The sequence below is a fragment of the Lolium perenne genome, chromosome 6, assembly GCF_019359855.2.
Source record: "Lolium perenne isolate Kyuss_39 chromosome 6, Kyuss_2.0, whole genome shotgun sequence".
Classification (NCBI taxonomy): Eukaryota; Viridiplantae; Streptophyta; class Magnoliopsida; order Poales; family Poaceae; genus Lolium; species Lolium perenne.
The window spans coordinates 63,166,202-63,175,066 of NC_067249.2; the positions used below are offsets into that span (position 1 = coordinate 63,166,202).

Sequence of the window (8,865 nt, forward strand, 5' to 3'; positions counted from 1 at the left end):
AGTAGTTCCCCCATGGACTACGGGTTCTAGCAGTAGCTAGTTGGTATTCTCTCCTCCATGTACTTCAATACAATGATCTCATGAGCTGCCTTACATGATTGAGATCCATCTGATGTAATCGGTGTTGTGTTTGTTGGGATCCGATGGATGATACATTATGATTAGTCTATCTATAAAGTTTGTGAAGTTATTGTTGCTGCAATCTTGTTATGCTTAATGCTTGTCACTAGGGCCCGAGTGGCATGATCTTAGATTTAAGCTCTATACTTATTGTTTAGATTGTATCTACAAGTTGTACGCACATGTCATTGTCCGGAACCAAAGGCCCCGAAGTGACAAGAATCGGGACAACCGGAGGGGATGGCGGTGATGTGAGGATCACATGTTTTCACCAAGTGTTAATGCTTTGCTCCGGTACTCTATTAAAAGGAGTACCTTAATATCCAGTAGATTCCCTTGAGGTCCGGCTGCCCCCGGCTGGTAGGACAAAAGATGTTGTGCAAGTTTCTCATTGCGAGCACGTACGACTATATATGGAAAACATGCCTACATGATTAATGAATTGATGTTCTTTCTTAATGCTTTATCAATCCTATCAATTTCCCAACTGTAATTTGTTCACCAACACTTGTCACTTGTTATTGGAGAGTTACCACTAGTGTAGATCGCTGGGAACCCCGGTCCATCTCTCATCATTATATACTCGTTCTACATGTCATTGGAAGTAGTATCAACTATTTTCTGGTGCCATTGCTCCTGTGTTATCACTCGCTGCTGCTGTGTTACTATTACTATTGCTCTCATATTACTGCTACTTTCACATCACCCCTGTTACTAGTGCTTTTCCAGGTGCAGCTGAATTGACAACTCAGTTGTTAAGGCTTATAAGTATTCTTTACCTCCCCTTGTGTCGAATCAATAAATTTGGGTTTTACTTCCCTCGAAGACTGCCGCGATCCCCTATACTTGTGGGTTATCAACCTCCGCTGGAGGATATGAGCGCTAAGGTAGAAGGTACCCTTCCTCCACACCCCAACCTCAAAAGTCTCATCCCTGAAACCCAACAGCAGGACCCCCGAGTGCCCTGTTGCTGGCAGCCAATTCCAGTTAAATTGGCCACCGACCTCTAGCCGGCGTAGCTCAGAGGCCGAGAACTCCTGCCTGATCGTCTCTTGGAGGCCCACAAAATCTACTTTCTCAGCTCGCAGAAAATCAAGCATTTGGGACCGTCTCCCAGACGCCCCAAAACCCCAGATATTATAAATGAGGCCTCTCATCACTACCCGGCGCGCTTACCCCGTCCCTTACGGATTGACAGCATTGGCCGCTTTGCGCACGCACGCTTGGGCTTGCTTCGAGACGAAGGGCCTACCTCCTCTGGGTCCGCAGACGCCGAAGGGCCCTCCTCCGGCGCCTCTAAAGGTGGGCGGAGTCAACGTGTCTTGAGCCAATTTGTGTTTATTTTTTTTTCACCTTGCTAGGAAAGGTTTTTTTTTTTGAACAATCAACTTGCTAGGAAAGGTTTGTTGCCTATGATAAAGTAAACTGGTCCTTCTTACAACAGGCTATGTCTATGAAAGGCTTTGATCCTAAATGGTGTGACTAGGTTGGGAAGTATATTGAAAAGGGTAGTGTAGAAATTTGGTTAAATGATGACATAGGACACTACTTTCAGACCCCAAAAAAGTGTTTACAACATGGCGATCCTTTATATCCTATACTTTTTAGTATTGTTGTGGATATACTTGCCATACTCATCGCAAGAGCCAAAGAGGATGGTCAGGTTGGTGGTTTGATTCCGCACTTGGTTGATTGGGTGATTTCTATATTGTAGTACGTCGATGACACCATTTTATTCATGGAGCATGACCTTACAAAAGCCCTTAATATGAAGATGGTTCTCTCAATTTTCGAACAACTCGTAGGTCTTAGAATAATTTTTCACAAGAGTGAGGTCTTTTATTTTGGAAAGGCGAACGAAGTTGAGGAGGATTATAAGATTCTATTTGGGTGTGATCGTAGGCTCCCTCCCATTTAGATATCTCGGAATACCAATCCATTTTCGGAAGCTTAAAAATTGTTAATAGAAACCGATAGAAGACCGTTTTGAAAAAAACTTTGTTGCTGGGTGGGTAAAATGTTGTCCTATGGTGATCGTCTTATACTCATAAATTCAGTACTCACGAGTATGCCAATGTTTAAGCTTTCTTTCTTGAAAATACCTGTTGGGGTGAGGAAAAGGCTAGACTATTTTAAATCACGTTTTTTTACGGGCAAAGTGATGGACATAAAAAGAAGTATATATTAACCAAGTGAGACGTAATTTGCAGACCTAAGGATCAGGGAGGCTTCGGGTGGAGGTGTTAGAATTAAAGAACAAGAGCCTTCTTAGCAAATGGTTATGTAAACTTTTGAATGAAGAGGGAATGTGGAAAGAGCTCATGTGCAATAAATACTTGAGAACAAAACTTTGTCACAAATTTCAGCAAACCCTACACACTCGCCTTTTTGGAAAGGCTTAATGCATGTACGAATTCTTTAGTAGAGGCTCCTCAGTGGTTGGGGAAGGGCAAAATACTAGATTAGGCGATAGGCCTTTAAAGGATCAATACCCTACTTTATATAATATTGTTAATCATCCAAACGTGACACATGTTATGGGTTTGACTCCTCTAACCATAGGTTTCAGGCGAGTTTTATGGACGAATAAGTGGGATCGATGGGTACACCTTGTTTTACGCCTTATGAGGGTTCAACTGTCGGATCAGCCAGATGTTTTTCGGTGGGCTCTTACTACCTCAGGTGTTTTTACTGTAAAGTCTATGTACTTATATTTGCTTGATGACCATGCACCATATCTTAAAAAATACATTTGGAAAATCAAAGTACTTAAAATCAGAATTTTAATGTGGCTTTTGCATAAAGGAGTGATTCTAATTAAGGACAATCTCCTTAAACGCAACTGTAATGGTTGTTAAAAATGTTGTTTTTGTGATCAAAATGAGACCATACAACACCCTTTTTTCTCTTGCACGTTTGCAAAAATTCTTTGCAGGATTTTTTAATGACTTTTAACATCCCTCTGTCCTCTAATATTACAAACTTATTTGGAAATTGGTTAAATGGTGTTACCAAAAAAGAAAAATTAAGGTCTTGTTCGAGTTGGTGTATATGTGCTCTTATGTGTGCTATATGGATTGTGCGTAATGATTTCATTTTTAACAAGAAGAGTTACCCATCCTTTCTGCATGTTATTCCTTTGATTACCCACTGGATTCATATGTTGCCGTATCTTCATCCAGCAGGGGAACGTCAGGACATGGATACTGGGTGCAACCGTTTGGCGACGACCGCTCGGGACTTCTACGGCCGGTGCGGTTGGCGGTTTGTTAGGCGTATCACCTCGTGATGCCTAGATTACACTTAGTTCTTTTGTTTAGATGGCTTACCCATGTTGAAACGTTGTGTGATCCTGAGTTTGTAATAATGAATGCTGAAATAATCTCATACTTTTTGGCATTAAAAATTCGTATGCATCGATTGATGCTGAGGCTGGGATGACCCATTTTTTTTAAGGAAAGGTTTGTTGATGTTTGGTTACATGCATGTATGTTTCAACGGAAGGCTCATGCAGCTACAACTATGTTTGGTTGGTTGCACATTGGTAACTTCTTTTTGAAGATAGACGAGGTTACGGACCACATGAAAGAATAAGTAAGATGAATAGTAGAACTATAGCATGACATGGGACTACAACCTACTTCACCATAGGATATGACATACACTTCTTACAAAGAACGACATTGCTGCCGACCAACATGCCCGCACAGAGAATTCACTCCCCATCGACGAACCTATGCATCACCTCAGCACTACTATAGTCGAAGATGCTCACTATCTAGACCTTTGGCGAAAGCTTCTTGAAGGTGAGGAGATACCCAATCTTCAGGTTGAAGGTATGGAAAAACTGGCCACCCCTGATACAGGCAGGTTTTTTCATTAACATCCTTGATCTTCATGTCCCAGTTGCATCCAGTGATGTCCGAGACATACGTCAAATATGGAATGAATGCATCTGGGATATAGGAAGTAATCACAACCTAGGTGATATCATCAACTTGCAGAAGTGGATTGTGGTCACTGCAAAATCCGTGTAGCCAACATTGACCGATCTTACTTTCCTTTTATCCCTCTTGTTGGAGAGCCATGGTCAGCTACCTTCGATTGGGCACCAATCTGCAAAGCATGCAAAGATGGTTTCTAGAGGCCGAGGCCTCACCTTGGAGTAAGTCTTAGTTACGTCGTGAAAAACATGCATGGTTAGCAATGCAAACATAATCCATGCAGCAACAACATTATGTTGCACAAGACATAACCGCAACAGAATGATCATGGTGCCACATACAATGAAATTAGGCAACAAAACAATATCAAGACATATATCGTAATACCTCGTCCTACACTGTGCGACATTTTAATCATGGGCATATGCAACAAAACAATGATATTCAAACATTGAAAAAAAACACCTACAATAGCAAGACAGAGATCATAATGGCTCATACAAGGGAAAATAACCACACATAACTCAAAATATGATCCCTTAGTATTAAGGATCGTGCTCAAATGGCTATCCCTTTGGGCACAATACTAGGTACTAAAACCCATATCTAAGCCATTACTGCTTGTGCAATTGTCCTAATCATTGGCAGTTGGAAAAGGTAGAAACATTGCCTCATCAATGCCTATTTTGTAGTGTCACAATCTTACTGCATGTGGCAATGGACACACTAAAACTTCGTGGATAAAGTAGTGAACCAAGTCGCATGGACAAGCAATGTGGTTTATACACACCACTAGGTTTGACTACCCTGTCCTGAAATTACATGTGGTTCACTCACTAATCATCGGCTAACTTGTTGCAATGTGGTCCAAACATGCCTGCAAATCATCGGCTAACAAAAAATCTAATGTTGAACAACAAAGAAACACCTACTTCGAATTGATGGCCGTAAGAAACCCCAAACCAAAAGTCCGAATAATGAATCAAAGCACAAACCACAGCCATGTACCTGCCAAAGTAGACCCCATATCCTAAAAATTCTATCACTACCGATCCACAACACACATGTCATCGAGAACCCTAACCTAAGAACCTAGATGCAGATCTACGGTCAAGAAGGTTTAGATAGGGGGGAGGGGCAACTTGGCTTACCGCTGTTGGCTAGTCGATGAAGCATTTGCGACCGATGAGGTGCGTCAAGAAGATGCAGCGCGTACAACCGGCCAGTGAATAGACGGATGTCAGGTCGCCGAAAACTAATCCGAACCCGGCCGTGACCGCATGCATTGATTGTTCGCGATAGATTCCTCAACATCAGCGAAACCTCCAGAGGGGGGGGGGGGGGGGGAGAGAAGAGAGGAGTGCTGACCTCGACAAAAACGGCCGATTCAATCGTTGTCCGCAGGCATTCTTCTAGGTTGTTTTAACCTCCAATCTAGCCGCAACATGAAGATCCTGTAGGCATCCAAACAGACGATTACGTCGCCTATAGGCCTGTCTGGGCTCCTTCAGGTTGCCAAACACGTTCTAATTGGCTTCGTAGTCGAAAGCGGCGAGCTGGGAACAGGACACCATCGCCAGCCAGGGGTTAGCACATCAGGTCATCGCACCTGCGTGTCTTGGACTAATCGCGATAACAATCGACATATGATATCAACCGCTGACGCAATCGCCCTCGCGTTAGTGGAGCATGGAGCATTCACATTGAACTCTCAGGTGAGATGTATAGTTCACTCCCTGCCGGACCATTGCAATGCCTCAAGTTTCTTTCCTCTTTTTCTGGAAAGCAACACGTATCAAAGGCTAAACTGCGCACGTAAGTGTCAAACCTTCGTGGGAGAGGTAGAATTCCAACACAAAACGACGTGTTTTCGTAACTGAACTTCTTTGACATTCGTGTGCACACAGTTGAGACGCGTAGCATGCATACGCATGGTTCGCCGTGTGAGTGGCAAATACCATAACAATTGGATCAGACAAAAAACACAATGCCGTGTATATGTACCTCTTTAGTTAGATCCAGATTGACAAAACACTAACTTAGTTTTAGATCGACCATATTTACATCGTGATTCGTGCACGTAAGAATTGCACGTCATGATTCGCGCAAGTAAGAATTGCACATAGATGTGGAATTGCACATCTTTTTATCTCAGTTAAATGACATATACTGTAGAATTGCACATCTTTTCTCCCAGTTACAAACAAATTGTACACGAAATTAGGTGGCAGTCATGTTATCAAGAATTAACTTAAATTTTCGCAAAAAAATATTAAGTTAATTTATCTCAATAGAGAACTAGCCGTGTGGGAGTAATCACTTGCTTCTTTCAGCTCGCACTGTATATGCTTTACCGCTAGTTAACTGCACCAGCACATTCGTTATTGAGGCTCACGCGGCATCTTCAGACTTCAGGGCAATGTCCAACATAGCGTGAACCATTAGTCAGAGGCGGTGATGCTCAGCATAGCGATCGATGTTTCCCATTGTACTGTACTACAGTCTACAGTACCTACTCGTCTACCATAAAGTTGCATTTATTCGCCGGAGATCGACGGATCATCTAAGTAACAGTTGTCCGTACTAAACAAATTCAAATAACCTTACTGTTGGACAGCCAGGTGCTCCTTATCCCCTTGCGCGCCACTCGCTCGCGCCACAATCTCGTCCACGAACGCCTGCACGTGTCTGTCCGACGATCCGCCGCGCGACACCGCTGTCTTCGCCGCCGCGCTCCACGCCCTCGCGTTCTCCGCCATCGTCTCCGCGTCCGGCCCGCCCACGGCGGCCTCCACCGCCTCCTGCACCGCGTCCCGCCGCAGCGGCGCGCTGATGCGAACGCCCATCTTGAACTCCTCAACCAGGTACTTGGCGTCCGTGCACTGGTCGCCCCACTGCGGGAAGGCCACCACGGGGACCCCCGCCGCCAGCGTCTCCAGCGTGGAGTTCCAGCCGCAGTGCGTGAGGAAGCAGGCCGTGGACGGGTGCGCCAGCACCTGGTCCTGCGGGCTCCACGGCACCACCATGCCGCGCCCGCCGACGGACCCCAGGTACCCCTCCGGGAGCATCGCGCTGCAGTCCGGCCGCACCACCCACAGGAACGGCCGCCCGCTCGACGCCAGCCCGTGCGCCAGTTCCGCCAGCTGCTCCGCGGACAGCACCACCACGCTGCCGAGCGACGCGTACACGACCGACCTTGGCGCCTGCGCGTCCAGCCACCCGACGACGCCATCCGCCGCCTTCAGCATGTCACCCCGCACGACCGAATCCTCCTCCAACTCCACGAGCGGGCCGACGGGGATGAGCGGCGGCGGCGGCGGGGAGAGGCCAGGGAGCGCGTCCACCACGTCGCGCTCCAGCTCAGAGAAGGAGTTGACGAACACCCACGACGCCTTGTGGATCGTGCGGAACTGCTTCAGGATCTCGTCCGCCAGCAGCTTGAACGGGTTGGACGGCAGCAGGAACGACGGCACGTCGGCGACCGACAGCGCCGGTAGCCCGGGGAGCTGCACCCGCGCGTCCAGGTCGTCCTCGGCAGGGAACTCCACCAGCCCGTGCACGTGGTGGTAGTAGAGGGAGAAGACGGCGCACGACTGCACCCACAGCACGGCCGAGGGGATCCCGGCGTCGTGGGCGACGTCGACCGCCCAGGGTAGGAACGGGTTCCCGACCACGCACGACACGGGCCGCCCGGCCTCCTCCTGCCGCCGGATGAGCTCCGCGAACGCGGGCGGGCCGGTGGTCTGGAGGTGCCTCATCAGGTCGTCCAGCGCCGAGACGTCGCCCGAGTGGTCGTCCAGGAACTCGAGCCGGATGCGGCCGAGGCCCAGCGGCACGCCGTCGCCGCCGGCTGCCACGCCCGTGGACGCTGTGATCTTGGCTCCAGCGTCGGAGGTCGTGGAGAAGGTCACCAGCAGGCCCTTGGCCGCGAAGCGCTTGGCCAGCCGGAGCATCGGGTTCACGTGGCCCTGCCCCGGGAAGCATATGAGGAGCAGGTGGGGCGCCGGCGACGTCACCGTGACCGTGCTCGGGGCCTCCTCGCCCATGGTTGCTAGCTAGCGATCGAGCTTCTGCAGCGGGAACAGGTCGTCGTTGATTCTTGTTCGATGATTCCGAGCTGGCTAAACTGCAGATGTGTGATACTCTGCTCGATCCTACTGGGACACTGGTACGATGTGGGGCTAGCTGCTACTCTTCATTCAGCTGCCACATCTTATATGGAAATAGTTTCAGTGATGACGTGGGCGATGCTGTGGCCGTGATGACACGCTCGGCGAGCACGTACGTACGCAGCTATTTTGTGCCGTCTGAGCGCAAAGCGGGTGGGGTCAAGTTGCCTTCTCCTTTCTTTCCCTAAAAAAGACGAGCTGGCCTCTCCACGTATTCTCTGTCGGTTCCTGCGTTACGGTATATACTAGAAGGTACACCGTATTATCGTACAGCAATACATGGACCTACATTAAGAACAAGAAAAGTAGGCCTCTAAGTACGTATATTTCAGTGTGACGAAATGCTGGATGTACACGTGTTTTATTTATCTATATTGAGTTAGACATAAAATCCATGTCATTGTGTGTTTCCTGTTTCGGGCTTCCACGTGTGAAGTTAGACATCACCATTACGTCTTCCTTGTATTAGCCACTACTGAGAAGGCTTTTCCATCACACATTATAAACACGTAATCGACCTAGAATATGGGCATTGTTTCCTCCAACATATTGTACAAAAAAAATTCCACTGGTAGAAAAACAGGCTTCCGGTGAGCCCCATAAGTCGCGAAGCTGTAGGAACCGCGACTAAT

The 8,865-nt window shown here is 47.5% G+C and overlaps 1 protein-coding gene across 1 annotated transcript; it reads right to left on the bottom strand.

The window, feature by feature from the left end:
- Window positions 1-6,371: 6,371 nt before the first annotated feature.
- Window positions 6,372-8,343, bottom strand: LOC127308172 (gallate 1-beta-glucosyltransferase 84A24). Its single transcript, XM_051338942.2, has one exon. It carries the CDS (start codon window positions 8,108-8,110, stop codon window positions 6,668-6,670), a length of 1,443 nt encoding a protein of 480 aa, XP_051194902.1. The 5' UTR covers window positions 8,111-8,343; the 3' UTR covers window positions 6,372-6,667.
- Window positions 8,344-8,865: the final 522 nt, after the last annotated feature.

Coding starts and splice junctions, on each gene's coding strand:
- LOC127308172 (XM_051338942.2), bottom strand. CDS start 8,110: ATGGGCGAGGAGGCCCCGAGCACGGTCACGGTGACGTCGCCGGCGCCC.